The sequence below is a fragment of the Lampris incognitus genome, chromosome 12, assembly GCF_029633865.1.
Source record: "Lampris incognitus isolate fLamInc1 chromosome 12, fLamInc1.hap2, whole genome shotgun sequence".
Lineage (NCBI taxonomy): Eukaryota > Metazoa > Chordata > Actinopteri > Lampriformes > Lampridae > Lampris > Lampris incognitus.
The window spans coordinates 19,037,294-19,062,067 of NC_079222.1; the positions used below are offsets into that span (position 1 = coordinate 19,037,294).

At 43.6% G+C, this 24,774-nt stretch overlaps 1 protein-coding gene across 1 annotated transcript in view; it reads left to right on the forward strand.

Annotated features, from left to right (window-relative positions):
* The window catches only part of dym (dymeclin), a 99,405-nt gene extending 81,520 nt beyond the window's left edge, over positions 1 to 17,885 (forward strand). The window contains exon 17 of the mRNA XM_056290294.1: positions 16,303 to 17,885. Coding sequence (XP_056146269.1) covers positions 16,303 to 16,452 — 150 coding nt within the window. The 3' untranslated portion in view covers positions 16,453 to 17,885. The remainder of the gene's footprint in view (positions 1 to 16,302) is intronic.
* The last annotated feature ends 6,889 nt before the right edge of the window (positions 17,886 to 24,774 follow it).

Consider the following 24,774-nt stretch of genomic DNA (forward strand, 5'->3'; position numbering starts at 1 on the left):
CAGTCGCTGCTCCGCCCCCTCTGCCAATCTGGGGAGGGTTGCAGACTACCACATGCTTCCTCCGATACACGTGGAGTCAATCTGCCGCTTCTTTTCACCTCACAGTGAGGAGTTTCACCAGGGGGACGTAGCACATGGGAGGATCACGCTATTCCCCCCAGTCCCCCCTCCTCCCTGAACAGGCGCCCGACCGAACAGAGGAGGCGCTAGTGCAGCGACCAGGACACATACCCTCATCCGGTTTCCCATTCACAGACACGACCAATTGTGTCTGTAGGGACACCCAACCAAGCCGGAGGTAACAAGGGGATTCGAACTGGAAATCCCCGTGATGGAAGGCAACAGAATAGGCTGCTACGCTACCTGGACACCCTAGTCAGAAATGTTTTAAGGTGGAGACAGAAGTTGTAAACTGCATGGAGAAACTCAAAAAGATGAAACAGGATTATAAAGATATTAAAGACCATAATAACTGCATCAGCATAGACACACGGACCATTAAATGTTTTAGATCACACTAGTTTTACTATCTTCAACACTTACCATTCATCTTTGTTTGCGGTGCTGAATTTCTGCCTAAGTCAAGGAACAGTCAGTCTCCTCCGTTAAATCTAAAAACTGTTTCCTTTTTTAGGATCTTAGTTCTCAGGCGTATTCAGCCTCCGCTTCAACCTCTGCACCTCTCTTTCCCGATAACAACTCAAATATCACATTCATACCAGAGTAAAGAAGAATAAAGGTCAACACCATAGCTGCTTCAACGTCAACTGTTTGCTATGTTGCTGTTGTTGTACTAGTTTCATCAAATGCTGAAATGACATATAAAAGCTGCACATGTTGCATCTTCTCCTCCTCATTGTATGTTTTCCCTGGTTCTTGGGTGGAATGGGAAAGCAACCAAGAACTATTGTAGAGACCTATGAAAGTTCCCATTTTCAGGAAGTACCAGAACCGTACCTCAAAAAGCTCCTGTACCTTGGTGGAAAAGCAGCTATATACACTCACACTCATGCACACGGGCGTGTAGGTCAGAACTGGATGATATGGGAGCATATAAAGACGAGGCATGCTGGAAACAGAAGATGAGATCTGGTGTGATTATAGACATATTGGATGTCATGGTGAATGTGCAGAAGGAACTATACATTGTTAAATACCAGACCATGAGGTGTGAGTGATAGGGGTGGTGAGGTGAGGAAAAGAAAATTGGTGTTATTGGTTTGGAGAGAGAGTGATGGAGAAATTGGATATGGTTAAGGAGAGTGGAGATGTAGGATGGAAGTGGGTGAGAAAAAGATGGAGAGAGCCATCGGGAGATGAGACAAAAGGCCAAACCCCAATCCTCATTAGCATTAATGCCCATTTTCATTCCATCTCTGCTGGCCTGCTACATGTGAACATGTAATGACATTTCAAGGAGATGGGATGGGGTGCTTGGGGGCACTTTGTCATGGGTGCACACGATCTGGGGGGTTGGGGGTGAGGGTTGGGGGGGCATAAATCTGCCACTGTGCCTCGTTACCCAGCACTCCTGGTGGGATAGCTAGCTTTCTTCTTCCCTCTGTCCCGGTACTCCGTCCATTAATCAATGAGGAAATGTGCATCCGGCGGTCTCTGCACTCCTCTCCTCACCAGTACAGAAGCTCTTAATTGCATGTTTCATCATGTGTTTCATGTTCTGTGCTTAGCGGCTGGCTGTAAGGCATTTGTCTCACTGGCTGATGTAGAAGAAGGATGGGGCATGGCCACGAGCCCATGCGCTGTCTCACTGTCTCTATATTTTCCTCTCTTTCTATTATGCTCTCACTCTCTCTCTCTCTCTCTCTCTCTCTCTCTCTCTCTCTCTCTCTCTCTCTCTCTCTCTCTCTCTCAGCACCTTGGAGCAGTAATGTAGAACTCTACTGTAGAGTCTAAGCAGCTAGCATTGAACCACTTGCATTATCCAGCAATGTCCTTCAGCACATATCCTTACACAAGACCAGTGTTAGTAACAATTTGTACAGTAGAGGGTGTGTGTTGTATGTGTGTGACTGTTAATCTTTGTGTTTGTGAGTGACCAACTAAATATGTGTTTCTCTGCCCATGTGGTTTAATGGTATAACATTTGTGTGTCTCTGGGAGTGCTGCTGTGTTTGCCTGTCTGCATTTGTGTGAGGGTGTGTTCATGTAGCAGTCAGTCTCATACACGGTGTATCATCTGATTGCTTTTGCTCTCCACAGGGTGATGAGAAGCTAGGAGAAGGTGTGGGATATTTATCTTCAGGGAGAGGCTAACCAAAGACCAGCCCATGTGTTGATAGCGCAATTGCTCAGCTTAACAGATGTCTCTTTACCACTCATCGTTTCATCTGGTCCAATTCCCTCCAACCTTTAGTATGAAAATATATGGGTGGGGTTAATGTCATTTGGAGTTTTCAATAAGTCAGCAATTAAAAATTAAAATTAAATTAAATAAAAAATTGAATAAAAAAAGTGGCTGGGCCTTGGCCCATGAGGCCCAGTCGGGCCCACCCTGAAAAAACAACATGGAGCTACCACCCCCGTGGACCCACCACCCACGGGGATGAGTATTGGAGCAGGGTGTAATGCAGGCTGAGCGGCAGGCAAAGGCAGGGACCGGGACGTGCCGACTTCCGGCATCGCAGACTTGTCCAGGATAGACTCAGAACTCGCTGGAGGGACTACATGTCCATTCTGGCCTGGGAATGCTTTGAAATCCCCCAGGAGGAGTTGGAGGGTGTTGCTGGGGAGAGGGATGTCTGGAGTGCCCTACTTAGCTTGCTGCCACCGCGACCTGACCCCGGAGAAGCAGCTGAAGATGGGAGATCTTATCATCTTATCCGATTCCATCCAACCTTTAGCATGACAATCTATGGGTGAGATTAATGTCATTTGGCGTCGTCAATAAGTCAGCAATTATTCTTTACAGCACTGAGATGAAGCAGTGCTCTCTGGCTTTACTTTAGAGTGCTGTGACAGAAAGTGGAGTGGAGGTAGAATGACAGAATAAACTTACCAGAAAGGCAAGAATAGTGTTTTTAGTTTAAATAAAAAAACTAGTGCAGTGCCCATTCAAAACGTGCCCGTTTGGAACGGGCCAGTTGCCTGTCCTCCGGTATTGCTGCTCGCAGCTTTCTCAAGAGCCGCTCATCCAAATAACTTCACACTCGACACTGCACTTCCTCTGGGTCCTCAGCAATACACCCGCTGAGTGTGAAGTCGATCGGATGAACGGTTGTCGAGAAAATCAAAGGACAGACACGCAGACAGGCGGAGACTCCTTCCATTTTAGTTAGACGTCATCAGTCTTATCTTGAATGACTATGTTGCATCTGCTCATTATATGAAAGAGCTGAAAACCAAGAGCGAAGCTTCAATAAGAAAGACACAAATAGTGTTAGAATCCACTAAAAGAGAAGGGCCATCTCCCCCTTTGGCCAAGGAAAACAAATGGAAATGTAGTTTAGACACAGGACTACAAAAAGCCCCTACCGGAGGCGTTTACACAAAGAGGCAGACATGCAAATGAGTCCTCAACCGATACAAAGGGTTAACAGAAGGTGACAAATGCCCCAGGGACAAACCATGTTTAATACCCCCTTCACTCAGCACAGTCTCCCTCATTCTTTGTGTCTGTCTGTGTGTTGTTCCAGGGTGTGCGAGGCTGAGTAGCTGTCATGGGCAGTGCCTGTGGAATGCGCTGTTTAGCTAGGACATCTGAAAGCTGCTTAGTTGTGTAGTGATAGGCGAGAGACAGCCTGGCTCCTTAGGAAGGGACTAAGGGGTGTAAGGGAGACCAGCTTGTAAACTGCTCTTTACCTGGGCCTCCATGGGGTCATCTACATGTATAAACACAGACCTACCGGCACACTTAAACACACACACACAATCTCATACCTTCCTCAGTTGTAGACAATAATGGACATACCAGAAAGTTGAATCAGTTCATCTGGACACAACGTTTAGTGGGAAAAACGTTTCATCACTCATCTAAGTGGCTTGGTCAGTCTCCACTGACTACAGGTATCCCCACCCTTATAAACAACACAATTGCATAACAACCAAAACCAGCGATCGGTTTCATTTGCAAATTGCCGTGACTATTAATTAGTTAAAATGGCCTTGTGCACTATTCACAGAGGATTGGGGAATAGTTGCAATCACAGCACTGTAAGATGGTGATAGACGTACTCTTAGCCGTCTCGGTTCAGGTATGGTCGTTCCTTTGTCACATAGATGGCCTCTTTGACTCCCTGTTCACACCAGCGTTCCTCCCTATCAAGGATGTGCACATCCTCATCCTTGAAACAGTGGCCACTGGCCTGTAGATGGATGTAGACTGCGGAGTCCTGGCCTGACGTGTTAGCTGTTCTGTGTTGTGCCATCCTCTTGACCAGCGTCTGTTTGGTTTCCCCGGTGTACAAGTCACGGCAATCCTCCCGGCACTTAACAGCGTACACTGTATTGCTCTGTTTGTGCCGGGGGACCCAATCCTTGGCATGGATCAATTTCTGGCACAGTATGTTTTGGGGTTTGAAAGCAACTGAGATACGGTGTTTGGAAAATATGCATGTAAACTTTCCCCACACTCCCGCCACATACAGAATCACCACTGGTTTACACTTAGGTAACTGTTGTCCTTCTCTCTTCGATTGGCTGGTGCACTGTTTGGGCGTACAGTACATCTGTCGCCATCTCATAATGCTGTGATTGCAACTGTTCCCCAATCCTCTGTGAATAGTACACGTGGCCATTTTAACTCTAATTAATGGTCACGTCAATTTGCCTGTGAAACCGATTTCCGGTTTTGGTCATCATGCAACTGTATTGTTTATAAGGGTGGGGATACCTGCAGTCAGTTGAGACTGAAGAGGTCACTTAGATGAATGATGAGACGTTTCTCCCGCTAGGCGTTTTGTCCAGATGAGCTGATTCACCTTTCTGAGATTTCCTTATCTGGATTATCAAGCATGCATCAAGACAAATAATGGACATATATTTGCGCTCGCACTTAAAAAATGGTACAAACGTTTGTGTATGTATATGTAAAAGAGAGAACAAAAGATGAGGAGAAAAGAAGAACGAGAGAAAAACGTCAATTCTGAAATGAGACATCCACAAATTTCTTTTTAAAAAAGATATGGCACTATTATGATATTATGATGTTTATTAGGTTTGTTTATCGGGAATAACACATTTAAAATATGGTTCAAAACCTGATGCGCTGTACATTAGATATCAGCTTATTTTCTTCTGCAATGAACAAAATGAAATTGAATGATTGTGACATTAAGTTAAATTCACCATTGAACGTTACTGAAGACTGCTGCTGCCATCAGACCCCCGCTGCTGAGAGTACATTATAGCTACTTTGAAATGACACTGCGTTATCAAAAATGATTGTACAGCTGTGTGCGTGTGTGTGTGTGTGTGTGTGTGTGTGTGTGTGCGTGTGTGCGTGTGTGTGTGTGTGTGTGTTTATTTGTTTGTATTTTGAGCGTGCATAAAAGATCATGTTACGATTTGCTTCCCAGCCACATTCTTCTGTGTCTGTGTGGGGACTGGTAGCACAGCGTAGTGGAGAGAGGAGAGGGGAGGGAACGCGGCGTTCTCGTTGGGAGACGTGAGGCCAACCGACAGGCTGAGTTCTGGGGCAAGTGCCTGACCAGCCAGAACCCATGACTAGCTGATATGAGATTGGGCCAAGTAAACTCAACATAGCTGTCAGGCTGAGGACATAACCATTCGAGGGGGGGCGCAGAGAGAGGGGTAACAGTATCCCGCAATAATGGCATAATGAAGACTCGTCTTTTCACCGACTGTTTTTTTACACTGAACCAAACAAAGGCAGCATAATCACGCCCCAGTGTGTGATTTCACATAGTATGCTGATGTTCCACAAGCAGAGGCATCACGACGTGTAACACAACAGTGTTGGCTGTCCCGTCATGCCAGCTGTAGCTTTTACACAGGTGTCAATTCGGCTTTGCGACTACCTCCGCTGCTGGCTTAACGCTGGAACAACAATGACCCTCCCATTCCGTCTTCATACCTTTTACGCAGAATGGCAAGGTGGCTTAATGGCGTCATGTTCCCACCTTGAAAAGTCTGTCTAGGGCATCCGGGTAGCGTAGTGGTCTGTTCCGTTGCCTACCAACATGGGGATCGCCGGTTTGAAGCCTCGTGTTACCTCCGGCTTGGTTGGGCGTCCCTACAGACACAATTGGCCGTGTCTGCGGGTGGGAAGCCGGATGTGGGTATGTGTCCTGGTCGCTGCACTAGCGTCTCCTCCATCCATCCAACCGTCCTCTGGTCAGTCGGGGCACCTGTTTAGGGTGGAGGGGGAACTGGGCGGGAATAACGTGATCCTCCCACGCACTATGTCCCCCTGGCGAAACTCCTCGCTGTCAGGTGATAAAGAAGCGGCTGGCGACTCCACATGTATCAGAGGAGGCGTGTGGTAGTCTGCAGCCCTTGGGATGGCTCGGAAGAGTGGGGTAATTGGCCAAGCACAATTGGGGAGAAAAAGGGGGGAAATTCCCAACAAAAAAAATCGAAAAGTCTCTAAAAAGCCCATTGAGCCTCCCAGTAAATGAGGCCTATGTATTGACAATGGAAGGCAACATCAAGATAAGACATTGCTGTGTTATGGGCTGATGTGGTGCATGTGTATGTGTTTGTTTGTGTAGCAGTAGATGTGACAATGTGCTGTTCCCATTCACCATTAGGGCTTGGGAAGTTTGCTGCATGTCTGGTGAATAATCTAATACACAGACATTCCAAGAGTTCCTAACTCCAGGTTCCATAACACATTTTTGCCATTGTGTTGTGCAGATCATTTTTATTCTTTTTATAATTTAGATTCTCTTTTGTCCTGTTTTAGGAAATTTGTTGTACAACATCTTCATCTCCAAACATTAAAATACAAGATAATTGCTATGAAATACAAGTTCAGCTCCATATATGTCATATATATATCTATACATCTATATCTATGTATAAATATATGAATGTGGAAAGAGAGATAGACACCTCCATTCACGTAGACACAGTTACACATATCCTGCCACATATTACATTCAAATGTGCATGACATTTAATGACGTTTAATGGGACGAGGGTACACGCAGGGTTGTGACTAGTTTCTTCCAACATAGGAGTCTGAGCCCATGACCCATTTCGGAAATCAAAAATCTGATGTAGACTGTGGGTTAACTCATACACTGAACTCATTTCCAGTCCTCCTCTAAATGAATATTTAATCCATAAACCCCCCCTGAAAATGCAGGTGTTTCCCCTGCAGCCCACAAAGGATGGTACATGTGTGGACAGCTTATGTAATTCATAAAACATTTAATCATTATTCTCAAAAAAATATTGTCTAATACATCTGATGTATACATCCCCAAGTGTCTGTTAAGGCTGAAACGGAAATAGACTACTCCTAAGACACTACGCTGATCATCTCAAAAGGTTGACCTGTTGAAGTAACCTGAAGTCTGAAATATTGATTCATATTGGTTCAAATTATTGTGAGTATAATCCTATTTCAAGTCAAGTCAAGTCAATTTTATTTGTATAGCCGATTATCACAAATTACAAATTTGCCTCAGTGGGCTTTACATCAATACAACACCCTGTCCGTAGACCCTCACATAGTATAAGGAACAACTCCCTAAAGAAAACCCTTTAACAGAGAGAAAAAGTAGGACGAAACCTCAGGGAGAGCAACAGAGGAGGGATCTCTCTCCCAAGATGAATCCACATGCAGTGGATGTTGTGTGTACACAATTTACAGAACACAACTTTGAAAGAGGATAACAGAATTATAATGGAATTATAAAATATATGAAGAATATGATGAGGAGGATACCAAGCAGTGTCCAGATGCCACCGGAACCGCCCAGGACCTGAGCCACTCGACCACTATCACCATGTAGACCTGACAGGAGGACAGATTACACATGCACACAAGAGAATCTCACATCAAATCATTCACATACATGGCAGAAGAAAACATTAGTCATACATCGGAGTGAGAGAAGGATATAACATTAAAACAGGATAGCACAATTATATGGATTTATAAGATACATAAAAAGAAAATGTGATGAAGGGGATGCCAAGTACTGTCCAGGTGGCGACCACAGTCACCATGGAAACCTGGGAGGAGGACAGACTACACATCCACACAAGAGAGACTCACATCACACCATTCACACACACAAAAGAAGAGAAAGGAGAACACGCCATTCAGTGAGAGAGAAAAGACATGTGAGACAAGAGAACTGTTTGCAATAGTCAATAATCTATACTCTATAATCTCGTCTGCAGAACTGTTTGGTAATTTCATTGAGACAGAACCCGACCTGCCATGCAGTACAGGTTGTGAAGCACTCAACTTAAAGGCAGTTAATTGTAGGCTAAGGCAAAAAGATGGGTATTAACTTTGGATTTAAAGGACTTAACAGACTCTGATTGTCTGACAGCAGCCGGCAGGTTATTCCACAAGAACGGGGCCTGATAGGAAAAGGCCCTGCCACCAGCTGACTTCTTTTTAACTTTGTGTACACACAGGAGCCCTGTATTTTGAGAGTGGAGAGCTCGAGATTGAATGTAAGGAGATCAGACAGGTATGATGGGGAAAGCCATTTTAGGATTTTATAAGTGAGCAGAAGCACATTGAATTCTGATCTAACATGGATAGGAAGCCAAGGAAGGGAGGCAACCATCGGTGTAATATGGTCAAATGTTTTAGTTTTAGTTAGGATTCTAACTGCAGCATTTTCAGTATTTTGAACCATCTGAAGACTTAGTACTAGCATGTGGCAGACCTGAAAACAGAGCATTACAGTAATCAAGTCTGGATGAAAGAAATGCATGTATTAGAGTCTCTGCGTCAGCCATGGACAGGAAAGACCAAATTTTAGCTCTGTTACATAAGTAAAAAAAGGCAGTCTTGGTAATTTCTTTAATGTGCTTATTAAAGGAAAGGCTAGGATCAAACATACCACCCTGATTTTTTGCTTCCACACTTTGTGAAATCACAGCAACCAAGCAGGCCTCTAACTTGGTCAATTGAGTACGATCATCAGTCCTTATAGGTACATACAGCTGAGTATCATCAGCATAGAAATGGAAATTTGTTCCCTGACTGCGTATAATTTGGCCAAGAGGTGAAATATAAAGAGAGAAAAGTAGAGGGCCAAGAACCAAGCACTGAGGTATGCCATATTTAACGTCAGAGAATTTTGATGTGATATTATAGCAGATACAATGTGTTCTTCCAGATAAGTAGGACTTAAGCCAAGAGAGAGCTAAGCCAGAGACACCAAAACTACAATATATTCTGTCTAATAGTATACAGTCATCAGTGGTGTCAAAGGCTGCACTGAGGTCCAGAAGTGGAGGCACAGAGGTGGAATCAGAGTCCATAACTTGTAGAAGATTGTTCACCACTCGGGTCAGAGCAGTTTTTAGTGGAGTGACAGGCCCTGAAAGCTGATTGAAAAGGTTCATATAGATCATTTTCTTCTGTATGGTTCAAAAGTTGTGATACACACCTCTCTCTAGTACTTTAGAAAAGAATGGAAGATTAGAGACTGGTCGACAGTTATTAAGAGACCCTGGATCAAGGTGCAGTTTGACCACAGCTGTCTTAAAGCTGCTGGGAACAATGCCAGTAATAAGTGATAAATTAACAATGTCTAGCACTGTAGGTCCCAGGAAAGGCCAGAGGTCTTTAACAAGTTTTAATGGTAAAGGGTCAAATAGGCAAGTAGTTGGTTTACAAACTGTCACAAGCTTAGTCAAAATATCAAGAGAAATAGTCTCAAAAGTTATAATAACAGGGGCTATCAGGGATTCATTGTATAGATATGAATTTGGTAAGACAGGATGTGTGACAGTAGGTGGAGTTGAAGAATTAATTTTGTTTATGATCTGGTCAACCTTATTGCAGAAACAGTCCAGAAACGCATGGGCCGTGAACGGTGAGGAGCTAATAGACAGCTGCTTTTTAGTAAATTCAGATAGTGTCAAAGAGAAATCTGGGGTTATGTGTATTGATATTGATTAAGCAAGTGAGATATGCTGCTTTCACAGCAGATAAAGCACGCTTGTATTTCAATAAACACTCATGCCAAGATAGATAAATAACTTCCAATTTTGATTTTCGCCATTTATATTTCACACCGCTGTCGGTGTGAGAAGATGGTGGCGTGAATGCACATTTGCAGCGGACTCACCCAGTACCAGTGTGGGAAGATGGCGGCAGTGTCTTCGTCCACAAATGCGTCTAAGTTTGTGTCTTCATTTTATGGCTTGGAGAGCTAGTGCTGGATCAGCTGGGGGAGCTTGGTCTGCTGCATCCTGTGGGCCCAGGGACCAGGGCCCTGCCCGGAGCTGTGCCTAAAGAGAAATCACCGAGGGCAGTCTGACAGGATGTGGAAGCGGGCCAGGCTAAGCTAATTGCTTGCCCATGCAGACCGGCAGTTCCAATAACACCAATGGCAGTTTGGCAGCGGCCTCGCCTAGTGTTGACTATGTATTTGGTGTCATTGTGTGGATTGCGTGGAGGTGTGTCGAGTGTGTCTTGCCGGGAGAGCTGGCTTTGGTTCGGCTGGGGGAGCCTGGTCTGCTGCGTCTGGTGGGCCCAAGGACCATAGCCCTTCCTGGCGCTGCGCCCGAAGAGGAAACACCGAGGGCAGTCTGACAGGACGCAGAAGTGGGGCAGGCTAAGCTAACTGCTAGCCCATGCAGACCGGCAGTTCTGACAGTCAATCCTGGCTGCCGTTCGTTCTCCTAGACAGTGATTTTTTTTAGTTGCTTAGTTTGGATATATGTGTTTAGTTGGATATATGTGTTTAGTTTGGATATATGTCTTCTTGTAGTTTTTGGATGTGTTTTTGTCTTTGTGTTGCACTGCTGTGGGCTGGGGGAAATGGTATTTCGTTTCATTTCATGTACGCAAGTACATGAAGTGAAATGACAAAATGTTCCTGATTATTGATTCCTGATTCCAGTCTTTGCAGGCCCGCTTAAGAGCACGTGTCTCATCGTTAAATCAGGGTGTAGGCTCTTTAATCACCTAGTTCTGGAATTGGGAGGTGCAACTGAATGGAGGAGACTAGAGACGGCCACATTTAAGTCACTAGTGAGATCTTCACCAGAGTCAGTCACTACAGTGAAAGGAGTCAAGACTGTAGGTCGCTGCTGGCCAAATGCAGCTACAGTGGGCAGACCAATGTGATGAGTGGCACTTACATCTGTGCCAACATTAACATGACAGGCCAATAATGCTTCAAATTTGATGATCTTGTCTGACCATATCTGATACAGCAGATATGGTTGGCAAGACATTCAGATCAGAAAAGAATATTCTTTTAGATAAAACCAAATCAGGGTGATACCACAGCAATGAGTTGACTCTTGAACAAACTGAGTCAACCCAAAAGTATCAACAAGCACCAGAAAGGCTTTACTTAGAGGATCAGCAGCCTTATTCAGATGAATATTGAAATCACCAAGAATTACAATCTCTTCAGAATGAGTAACAAGAGCTGAGAGAAATTCTCCAAATTCTTCAAGAAGTAGTAAGAGCCAGGAGGTCGATAGAGTATCACAATCTGGACTAAGCCAAGTCTACTCTTGGCTGAGGGAGATGGATTTTGAATAAAGTTAAGAGGTTAAATTGAAAATAGATTTATGTATTAAGGCAACACCTTATTATTTATTTGCCTTATCTACATGGGCGTAAGTATAGTTGGGTAGGAAAGCTTCATTTAAGGGAAGGAAAACATTTGGTTTCTGCCATGTTTCACATAACCCAGTCATATCGAAACTATGTTCAAGAATCGGATCATTTATTAGTAAGGCTTTGGTAGACAGTGATCTGATATTTATGAAACCAAATTTAAGCATCTTGTTCAAGTGATCAGTAGTAGGCAGAGCTTTAGAGCTACCAATAGATTAAATATTAATTGAAATTCAACATCTTGTATTATTAGTTGACAATTTTGACGACCTACGATTTGGACAATATGTGGTTACACTTTTGATAACATTAGATGTTTGATTCTGTAGTTTATTCATCCATTACACATTGTCTTGGGAGAGAGCGCTTTGAGTGGCTGTTGCAGCTAGAAAAGTGCTATTAAAAATGCATCTTGATTGATTGATTGATTGATTGGTTGGTTGGTTGGTTGGTTGGTTGGTTGGTTGGTTGGTTGGCTGGTTGGTTGGTTGGTTGGATACTTTTTTGCACATTTCACCACCCCCAGTGGTAGGAATGATTATTAGATTATTTGGGTTCACACATTTAGGAGAGGAGAGCTGAATGTGTATGTCTACATTGTCTGTGCACATATTGGCTGAGCCACTAGGTCATCCCCAGAAAAATTTTGTATTCTTACCAACATTTTCCTGCATTTTTCGTCACTTTTTACTACGATGGTGCTGAACTTTCAACAACATTAATGAATCTGGAGCAAGGAGAGGAGAGCAGAGAGTGTTGCCTTTTCATGTTCCTCTAAATTGGTTTCAGTGTTCATAACACAATTCACTTTTTGTATGAGGGGATCTCCTCTTACCAACCTGCATTTCATCCGCCCATGTTCCTTGTCTGGCCTCATCTCTGCCTTCCCCTGCTTCACGTTAAATTATGACAGCAACAATTACAATCCTAGAAGAACAAAAGATGTTCTCTACGTGACTAAAGTCAATTCGAATGATGATGCGAGAGTCATTGTCAAAACCTCCTTTTCTATTAGGGGAAAAAAAGTAATAGATAGCTGAACCTTTTTCTCTTATTGATTTCTGTGTTCATAGTCACTGCAAAAATGGAAAAAAATGACATAGTAAGCAAGGGCAGGAAACCATGCCAAGCAAACAATAAAACCTCTCGGTACTTGCTGCGCTAAACTAAGCTAGACATTTGCTAGCGACTTTTTTGGAATAATTAAGACTTTTAACTTGCCAAACTTATAAACAATACTAAAAGTACCATGAGCCTTTCACAGTCCACTCACATTAGACAAGTGTTGCTTCTTCAATCTCCTTTTTCAGTCTCCCCAAAGGTTTGATGTGTGAATGCAGGTGGAACGTGAGGGCGGGGTAGGATGCAGGACAATTATAAATTCATATGACAAATGTCACTTTGATAAACTTACCTTCACGCAGTTATATTTACTGGGAAATAAAAGATCAGAGGAAAGAAGACCCGGGGCTATAGAAAAGACAGTTGCGGCTTTAGCCCAATAACCTGGACTTTAGCCATGCCCATGGGTACACACATGGACATGGCCTGGATATGGATATTTTATTCCAAGTTGCTATGGCAGAAGGGGCAAAACTTCTGCCAAAGCAGGGTTATTCCTTATTTTTGCTGGTTTCCTTTGGATGGATACCCTGACCTATAGCCTTTTATTGACAATATAACATTTGGAGGCCTGTGAGGGAATGCATTAATTTTTAGTAAAAAGTATCAAATTTATTAATTCCCAATTGAATTGAAAATCTATGTGAATGAATGAATGAATAGACATTAATTAAATGCACACAAAAATTACATTTATTAGAGTCAGTTTCGAACTTTTCATTACAGTGACAGCTACAAATGAGTTCATTTGCAAAAACGGTTAACTCCATTTTTATCAATTTGTGAAAGTCATGTATTTTCGTCATACATACCAAGTAATCAAATGTAAGTGTGTTTTGAATAGGTAAGAATAACTTGAGATAACTTCTGAGAGAAAACAGATTTTAGCCTGGGAGCAAAGGCTATGTAAAGCATTAAAAAATGTATCATTTCAATTTTATCAGTAATGGCGTTTATCTGTTTTTCAAATGAACTCTTCAAATTGTGATATTTCTTAGGCACGTTTGACAGTAATTTCTGTTGCTCTGAATCTGCTTAGAGTTCATCTTCTTTGTTTTGGCCAGTGTCCTGCAGCAACAAACTTCTTGTATTTGCTTGTTTGTTGCTATTTTGTTCGTTATTTTTGCTTGTTACCCAACAAATACATTTGATGGAATCATTACAATTCAAAATTTAAAGGAAAAAAAGATCTGTAAACTTGTTCCAAGGGAAATTGTGGAAGAATAAAATCTGTATCTTACAGATAACACACACATAGAAACACAGAGAGTGACCAACAAGATGATATAACTCCTGCATTGTCTCTAGCTGAGACAATAATAGTGGTTTGTGCGGTCTGGCCTCAGTACCCCGGCATATGGCCTATGACCAATAGCCCCTCTGTCTTTGTGGATGTGATACTGATAGTGTGGCTGTGGTGAATAGAGGCAGCCTTGACTCAATAGAGCCGGCTATGACCACCACATAAAGGCCCTCAGTAGCAAGAATAGGTCGGGGATGACTGCCTAGCGTCTGTCTTTCACAGTGAACTGATATGTGCGTGTGCGTGTGTGTATGTGTATGTGCGTGGGGGCATGCATGTGGACAAGGGCACATAAATGGAAATACACTGTTCTATTATTGATGCTCGTCTTTCTTCAGGTACCTGCTGTTAGGTGGGCTGGATGAGGCTTGGCCTGGTTAAAGCGGGAGTGGTTAGACAAACGTAATGTTTAACTACATTGAGTAAAATGTACCATCTTATCCTACGCAAATGTATATTTCAGTTCATATCGGCTTTGTTATCGAAAGTAGCGATGCTTAGCGAGGAGGCACATTTTAGTCCTGTTCACAACGTCAGAAACCACTGTTCACGGTTATTCGAAGCGTGCATGTGAGTGCAATGTGCATGTAGCGTATATGCGTATGACAACAATGTACTGAAAAGCTCTGAAAATCTACAATTTTTCATTCACGGCACATGCACAAAAAGAGCTGTGCTCTGCATCTGTGACACTGTGTCCTTGTTCCAATGCAAGTCCTTTCTCTTGCTCTTTTTTTGGATCACTCCGTAGCTTAATCAGAGCTAAAGCCTGAATGCTAAATTCTTAAGAACCATGCCAGTTTGTCTTAAATGATTTCTGTCCTGTTAAGAAATTGTGTAACTGAAGACAGCTGAAATCACAAAGTAGGTTTACCTTTCTTCATGGGTCACAGAGGCTACTGGCTAGTACTCATGAATTAGGCTACCTGCCACTACACCACAGGCCTAAATAATGAAGTCATGACAGCTGTATCAGGAATCAGGAATACTTTGTCATTACATTTCATGTACACAAGTACATGAAATTAAATGAAATCTCGTTTCCCCCAGCCCCACAGCAGTGCAACACAAAGACAAGAACATATCCAAAAACTACAAGAACACATATACCCAAACTAACACATATATCCAAACTAACACATAAATCCAACTGTCCAATAGAACGAACGCCAGCCAGGATGACTGTCGGAACTGCCGGTCTGCATTGTCTAGCAGTTAGCTTAGCCTGCCTCACATCCGCGTCCTGTCAGACCGCCGTCTGTGTTTCCTCTTTGGGCGCAGCTTCAGGCAGGGTCATGGTCCTTGGGCCCACTGGATGCAGCAGACGAGCCTCCTTCAGCTGATCCAGGGCTAGCTCTCCCAGATAGACACCCTCGACACACCTCCCCGCACTCTACACGATGACACCAAAAGCAGTCAACGCTAGGCGAGGCCGCCGCCAGACCACCCTCGGTGTTTTCGGAACTGCCGGTCTGCATGGGCTAGCAGTTAATTTAGCCTGCCCCTTATATAACCTTTTTGGCATTCTTTTCTCTGAGTTATTTTCTATCTGTCTGTCTGAGGGGGGTGGAGATGATAATCCCAACACCCTTTTGGAATGGAACTGTTTTCTAATTCATCTGTGGAGGATCAGCCATAAACCTCAAGTCACTAGGCACCATCTGATTGTCGTATCCAGTAAACAGTAGCTCCAGATATTTGGTGGGCTTCTGGGGTCAGGGGGTGATGTTAGCACACTATCTAGCCCTTTGAAAGGTCAAGGGTCAGGACATAGTGACACCTGTCACCCAGCCAGCAGACAGATGAAATTACACCTTCAAGATAGCTACCGTAGCTTCCTAGGGATCATATAGGTAGCATGAATGAACTAACCATCCACTGTGCTAACACGTGAAGTCTGTGCTGCTGAGCCTATCATCACTCATGTAGTCACATTGCTGGATGCTTACTCAATGTTTTTTAAAGGTGTGAAATCGCCTTGTTGCATTGGGTGTCATTCAACATGTTGCGTCATCCTCTTATATTTATTTGTACCCGGTTCAGAATGTGAAGCTACCTGCTCTGTTTCCTAACAGTTTGTTTTTTTCCCCTCATTTTTCTGTTTTCTTTTCAATATGTGTAGAAGTTTCCAGAGCTGAAATTCAAGTATGTGGAGGAAGACCAGCCAGAAGACTTCTTCATCCCCTATGTCTGGTCCCTGGTCTTTAACTCCGGAGTTGGCCTCTACTGGAGCCCCCAGGGCGTCGAGCTGTTCAGCATGGACTCTGGCTGAAACAGCGCTTTAAAAGACTTTGCGTGTCTTCATCTGTTTGGTGTACAGAGATGAAGTGGTTGAAAGTGTACGTGTGCATCACCCTTTATGTGTGCACGCTGCTGTGAAAGTGCCTCAACCTTGTACAGAATGCTGTTTTGGGTTTTTTATTTTATTTTATTTTGTTGGTTTTTTTTTTTTAGAGAATTCAGCACAACCTTGCCCTCGCCCCTCCAACTCCTTCTCTCTTATTGCATAATAACTCTTGTGTGCTGCTGCGGTATGAAGCTCCAACCGTACTGTTATCCTCACAATAGCACCAAGTCATTTACACACTCTGCCCTGTAGTGAACATTTAAAATAAAGTATGCTTTTTTTGCATGTACAGAGCAACTTTACTTGAAGGGTACCCTAACACCTAAGTTATATTGCTTCTGTAAAAGCCTTCTGCTCCTTTGTAGAGTTCAGGACACTGGCGAAGGGTAAGCCTCCTTCTTCCTGCTAGAAAAGGTCAGTTAAGACAAACACATCTTAGTGTTACCAGGATTTTGTTGACTGCTTTTATGAACATTAGGTTACAGCTGCACTGAACGCTGAGGGATATAACTGTACAAGTACACATTTCTTGAATGAAACGGCAAACATTTCACCCTCTGTTATACTGAGTTTTGCATACTGTTACCTCACAAATGGGATCAGTTTCACTTCATATTTTTCTCTGAATTCTCTCGGTGAATTTATAACAGCAGAGGACTGGGGCAAGTTATACCGCTTTGTTAATTTTCATCCTCTGTGTCGCTTCCACCGTTGGTTTCCACACGTCATGGTCATATTCAAGGATGGGGCTTGGGACGCTGGCCCACCAGTGATACTTGACAGCCACTTCCCATCGACATTAACATACATTTGAATAATTTAATTCCAATCCCTGGCTGATGTCATCACACGAACCTCGCTACACTACAGATTCAGCTCTCCTCGCTCAGTCCGAATGATTTAATTTACCTTATCCAGCGACTGAAGCCAAGTATTACGTCTCGAGCATGTCATCGAACCCTGCATCGTGTTATGCGTAATCATGGACGGCTCTTTAGTTTGTCACTTTGTCAGCATGTTTAATAAGGAATATTTGTATGAAAGTATTTATTTTCGAATATGTTTTTGTATAGTCAACCATCGAAACCTAAACGGTAACAGCAGTTAAAATGACTGAAGAAAGGCGAGGAAAAGGGGAAAAAAGGTGTTGTTCTGCTCTAAAATAAATATTTCTCAGCTTGGAAGTTGGCTCCTCATTATTTCATCGAAACTGGCGGGCTCACATTCTTCAGGCAGTCATTACTTTGAATAAAGCAGTTTGCTGCTCCTCTACAATGGGATGGGTGAATGCAGAAAAGAGATTGGTTGTGAGAACGCAATGACAAATAAAGTGGCTTTCTTCTTTCTAAATAAAATGGAAATCCGTTCAGTAAAAGCAGCACAAGTGTCCCGAGTTCATTGAGGCGTGTTGATTTGATGGCCAAATGTACCATTCAAAAAACACTCCTGATTGTTGTTTTAGGCGGATGCTATTGTAACACTGGCTTTTAACTTCGTCATAGTTCTCTGTCAATGTCAGTACAAATTTTAGGTTCACTGCAAATTTTATGTCAGACAACACAAGAGCTGCATGTGTGTGTGTGTGTGTGTGTGTGAGAGAGAGAGAGAGAGAGAGAGAGAGAGAGAGAGAGAGAGAGAGATGGGGAATTCTTTGCAGCCAAAGCTGCAAACTCTCGGGTTGGGCACCCCATTTATAAGGGCTAACATATTTTTGTCTTTTTTGGGGGGGGGTTCCCCCTTTTTCCCCCCAATTGTACTTGGCCAATTACCCCACTCTTCTGAGCCGTCCCAATCACTGCTTCACCCCCTCTGCTGACCCAGGGAGGGCTGCAGACTACCACATGCTTCCTCTGATACATGTGGAGTCGCCAGCTGCTTCTTTTCACCTGACAGTGAGGAGTTTCGCCAGGCGCCCCGATTGACCAGAGGAGGCACTAGTGCAGCGACCAGGACACATATCCGCATCCGGCTCCCCATCTGCTGACAGCCAATTGTGTCTGTAGGGATTCCCGACCAAGCTGGGGGTAACACGGGGATTCGAACCGCCAATCCCTGTGTTGATAGGCAACGGAATAGACCGCCACGCCACCCGGACGGCCATATTTTTTACTTTTAAGTCATCTCATACTCTTTCTTGGGGGATTTGGTTTGTTTGCAAACCCTATGCATCTTGGTAAAGATCTCTGCCTATTTGCCACCTCTGATACCGCACTAAAGTCTCCCATCAAACCCAGTAACAGGGGCCTTCTATAGGGGGCTTGTGAAATAACAGTCTGTGGTCAGCGTCTGTCTTTATATTTTATGTATTAAAGTTATTGGGAGCCATTAAGAGTTTGACTGTAATGGACTGATGAGCTGAGTTCTTGCTCCAGGGCGGGTAGGAGTCCATTCTTGGATCATTACTTCGCTCAGGTGACTAGATGATTGTAGATGGACTAGACCTTTATCCTCTCACCTTGTGTTTTTCACACACACACACACACACACATAACAAAAACAAAGTTATATATATATGTATGTATGTATGTATGTATGTATGTATGTATGTATGTATGTATGTATGTATATGATACTATATATACTATATATATATACTTTGTTAAAAGAAACTCAACGGTAGAGAAAGTGCTCAACAAATAAGGAGCAAAATAATCCAGTGAGTCCAGCAAATTCTTTATGAGACAGTACCAGCCTGTTTCATGCCATAAACAATCATCAGCTGTCAATAAAGCTACACGGGAGAGAACATACCATTTACTGCCTCGTCACGCACATCACGTGCACAACGTCCAATGGGGAAGGGAGAGGTGCGACATTCAAAAATTCAAAAACATGTAATCGCTTATGGTCCAGTGGAGGGGGGGGGGGGTATTTGTGTATTGGTATGATTTATTTATAATTACAAAATAGGTGCTTATATCTATGTCTGCAACTGATGGCCAATTCATTCCTGTTATTCAATGTGGACATTTCTGGTTTGCAGATGATAAAATATTTTTCAGTTAGACATAGATCGCACATTTTGCTAGTGGGTGAGTATGCTTTGTTTTCTGGGAGGATTTTCCAGGTGGTTGAATAATTAATACTTCTGTCTGCCAATGACATGAATGATGTCTTTACGCCGTTATATTTGGTCATTGGCGGACAGAAGCATTAATTATTCAACCACCTGGAAAATCCTCTCGAAGAACATGGCATTGGACCGTTAGCGATTACGTGTTTTTGAATTTTTGAACGTCGCACCTCTCCCTTCCCCATTGGACATTGTGCACGTGATGTGCATGACGAGGCAGTAAATGGTATGCTCTCTCCCGTGTAGCTTTATTGACAGCTGATGATTGTTTATGGCATGAAACAGGCTGGTGCTGTCTCATAAAGAATTTACTGGACTCACTGGATTATTTTGCTCCTGATTAGTTGAGCACTTTCCCTACCGTAGACTGTTTCTTTTAACAACGTTTTATATACGTAGTTCCCCTTTTTCCGCCCCAATTGTATTTGGCCAATTACCCCACTCTTCCGAGCCACCCCGGTTGCTGCTCCACCCCCCCCCCCCCCCCCTGCCGATCCGGGGAGGGCTGCAGACTACCACAAGCTTCCTCCGATATATATGGAGTCGCCAGTCACCTGTTTTCACCTGACAGTGAGGAGTTTCGCCAGGGGGACGTAGCGCGTGGGAGGATCACGCTTTTCCCCCCAGTTCTCCCTCCCCCCTCAACTGGTGCTCCGACCAACCAAAGGAGGCGCTAGTGCAGCGACCAGGACACATACCCACACCCGGCTTCCCACCCGCAGACGCTGCCAATTGTGTCTGTAGGGACACCCTACCAAGCCGGAGGTAAGACGGGGACTCAAACCGGCGATCCTCGTGTTGGTAGGCCACGAAATCGACTGCTACGCTACCCGGACGCCCTTTTTCAGATATTTAAGAGACGTCCTCCTCCTCAGCACACGTTTGGCTTATTTCACATAGAATGCCTTCTCTTTGCCCCTACATTAAACACAAAAAAGCAAACTAGGTGTAAATATATACATATACATATATATACACACACACACACACACATATACATGTAGTTACCATTTGTTTTTATTTAAATCAAAGAATGGGAGAAATGTGAGTGGTAAACATGCCTTGCATGTCTACTTGTAGGCCTATAAGGCAGTAGCAGTGTGCTGGGACGCCTTGGCAGGGGCAGATATTGAGGCATGAAACTACTTAGTGGTGGAATACAGTTTATGGCACAATGGCACCACTGTGCTGGTGGGGCTCCCATTTCCTAAGAGAATTTCATGCCTCTTGTCTCTATTGTATTGATTTTCATGCCTCAAATGCGCTCATTCTCAAGGGCAATATAATTGACGCAATTTGCTGAAAAGAATGGCCCATTTTCAGCCCAGGGTCATTGGTAGGTTATAGTAAGGAGGCATGCATGGAAAAAAGAAAAAAAAAAAGCTATCCATCGGATTAGGCTGATATTCTCTCTCTTTTCTCTCGCTGTGCCAACTCTCATCTCATCTCTGCCCTATTATAGCAGTGCCAGATGGTCGAGGTGAGGTTTTCACAAAGTGACATGGCCCTCCTTGTTCCTCTGTGGTACCGGGTCACCTTACCGGGGGCTCCTATTTCAGGTGACAGCAGGAAGATGAATGGACCAGGGGTGTCTGGAATAAGTAGTTTATTTATTTTATTTATCTTAAAGGGTGCTTGGCTCCCCTCAAGGTTCAGATGGGATTGCATTGTAGGTCACCGAGGGTAAATATGGTTCCAGAGGCATAGGCCGAAACCGCTAGATGTTAGCACCAGAAACCAGTTTGCTGAGGTGGCTCCACTCTACAGATACTGGTTGACCCTCATGACAACTCATTAATATGACAGATTATCGTGGGTACAAGTGGAGGTCATTAGACTGGGCGTCTAGGATCGGGTCAAAACAAGGGGAGAGGTGTTTGAAACACTGATAACCATGATGCTAATGCTACCAATGTTGAACATTTTTTTTGAAATTGTTCAAATTTTGAAAAGGCCTCCATATAAAAGTGAGTTTTGATTCAGACTATAGGTCTTAAACTAAGGCAATGCACTTCCGAGGGACCAAAATGGAAAAAAAAGTAAACTAAATCAATATCTCCGGCAGCATCGGAACGGCGGTGTTTCAACAATGGATGCATTTTATAGTTAAGGAGTAAGCGCTGAACATGGAAATACTTCCGCAACAGGATTTCCTTTTTTTATTTTATTCGGGGGGTACCGTGTACGTAACGTCTTCCACAAGGCGCTGTCTGACCTGCCACTGGACCATCGATCAGAGAGCTACCTCGCCTTACTTTAAAGGCCACTTTTCTCCCTCATAGTTATTTCCCAAATATGTAATCTGTGTTTCTTTTCTAATTAGTTTTCTCAATGAAACCCACTGACTTCTGTAAAACCATGACTCTCTTAAACGTGCCATTCAACTTTTTACAAAATTAAAACCTAAAAATTAAAAAAAATAAAATGAGAACCTTTCCTAAAAGAGGAAACATCATTGAAATTGTGTTTAAAAGCTATTAAACCAGAATTTGTTCCCTCTTAAATTGCTCACAGCTGTTTAACCTTACATTTGTCTCTATCTTGACTTTAGGGCCCAGAGTCGATTTTGCTTCATGGTTTCTGCCTATAAGTGGTATACTCTATACAGATCCTCCCCCTTTTTTTCCTTCCCAGTTGTATCCGGCCAATTACCCATCTCTTGTTGCTGCTCCACCCCCTCGGCTGATCCGGGGAGGGCTGCAGACTGCCACATGCCTCTCTGATACATGTGGAGTCGCCAGCCACTTCTTTTCACCTGACGGTGAGGAGTTTCACCAGGAGGACGTAGCACGTGGGAGGATCACGCTAATCGCCCCAGTTCCCCCTCCTCCCCGAACAGGCGCCTCGACCGACCAGAGGAGGCGCTAGTGCAGCGACCAGGACACATATCCACATTCGGCTTCCCACCCGCAGACACGGCCAATTGTGCCTGTAGGGACGCCCAACCAAGCCGGAGGTAACACGAGGGCTTCGAACCGGCGATCCCCATGTTGGTCGGCAACGAAAAAAAATAGACCATCTCACCACCCGGACACCCATATATACAGGTCAGTAGTGTGTATGACTGCCCATATATAACATGCTGATCGTATATAGCATGCTGATCATATATAACATGCTGATCGTTATATAACATGCTGATCATATATAACATGCTGATTGTTATATAACATGCTGATCATATATAACATGCTTGATCATATATAACATGCTGATTGTTATATAACATGCTGATCATATATAAGGGCTGATCGTTATATAACATGCTGATCATGTATAACATGCTGATCATATATAACATGCTGGTCGTTTCAGACATGTCCTGATATTGTGCCATATGTGATGTGAACAACAAAAGGAACCAACCAGTATTGTCAGGTGGTAACAGAGTGCTGCCAATGTCATGTCTTCCTAAGAGCTGAGGGTTTTTTTGTGCAATGTCATCAATGGATAGTGACAAATTATGGGTATTGCCAACTCGTGGGATACTTGTTTAGAGTTTTCAACTGAAACAAGCTTAATTTCATAGCATACCAAAACGAACAGTCAATCCCCCAACAGCAACTCCACTGTGTGTGTTTACATGTTAGAGCTTCGTTATATTGTCTTTTGGAGGGACTTTTTCATGACGCAACATCTTGACTAAACTATCGATGAACAACAACATGTAAATCATGTTATTCAATTATTACTGCTGGCAGGTCTTCAAAAGTCTGAAACACAGCAACGAACTTACATGGTATTACCTCGACACAACAACAACAAAAAGTTAACGCTCGAAAAATTTAGGCTAAAATTTTGCAAAACAACATCGCCTCCAAATGAAAGAACCACCCCGGTTCTTGCGTTTCGACTGAGGAGTTCTGTGTGTGTGTGTGTGTGTGGTGTGTGTGTGTGTGTGTGTGTGTGTGTGTGTGTGTGTGTGTGTGTGTGTGTGTGTGTGTGTGTGTGTGTCTTCATGCATGCTCAGTAATCCAGGTTAGGAAGTATCCAGATGAACTGATTCAACTTTGTTTGGATTTTCGTGTGTGATTAAACGGTGACATTTAGCCTTCCAGTGTGGGCGTGTTTCAATGGGAAGATATTAGCAGAGAGGGACAATATCTCCTCTATTAAACTTGTCTTATTTTAAGGCCTATCCTTCTTATCTTTTGCAGAGGCGAGCTAGTCACAGTCTGTTTCCACCAGAGTAACCTCCATAATGGTCTGTGCACAGTGCCCCCTTGTCTGGGACCAAGTCACTGAGTCAGAGAGATTGTGGCAAAGGCCATGGGTGCAATGTAGAATATTAATTTGCATTATCCTTTAACTTAACTGTGTATTGAATCAGCTGTGCGGGCTAAATTGACTGAACCATTGAATTGTCATACCATGGTTTTGGATCTGAAGGACCTCGTGGGGATGCCTCAGCTCCAAAAATGTTTGTGCATCAGAAAATATATGCTGTTTTAAGACATAAAAATTTTTAAGGGTTTTTTTTTTCACTTTATAATTCTCATTGATAAGAATATCAGCAAGACATGTTTTTTTCTGCACCCCCGCCACTGTTGTCTCTTAGCTTATCCCTCTTATTTTATCACTTGGTGTTGGCCATGTTGTAGGACTTCACAGAAACACCTTCCACTGAAATGCAAGTTAGACGAGAAGTTTTCCTTTTTTTCTTTTTGTTGTTGTTGTGGATTCCCCTCTTTTTCTCCCCAATTGAATTTGGCCAAATACCCCACTCTTCCGAGCCATCCCGGTCGCTGCACACACACCCCCCCCTCGCCTGTCCGGGGAGGGCTGCAGACTACCACATGCCTCCTCCGATGCATGTGGAGTCCCAGCCGCTTCTTTTCACCTGACAGTGAGGAGTTTCACCAGGGGGACGTAGCGCGTGGGAGGATCCGACCGACCAAAGGAGGCGCTAGTGCAGCGACCAGGACACATATCCACATCCGGCTTCCCACCCGCAGACACGGCCAATCGTCTCTGTAGGGACGCCCGACCAAACCGGAAGTAACACGGGGATTCGACGATCCCGTGTTGGTAAGACGAGAAGTTTCTAAGCGTTTTTGATGGATCAGCTTGCTGGTTAGCCAAAAAACATGATTCTGACAAGCTAATTTTAGCTCGGCTGAACCAGCACAAAATCCTGTATTGTACATTATCAGGAGTAAGATGGGGAGGTGACG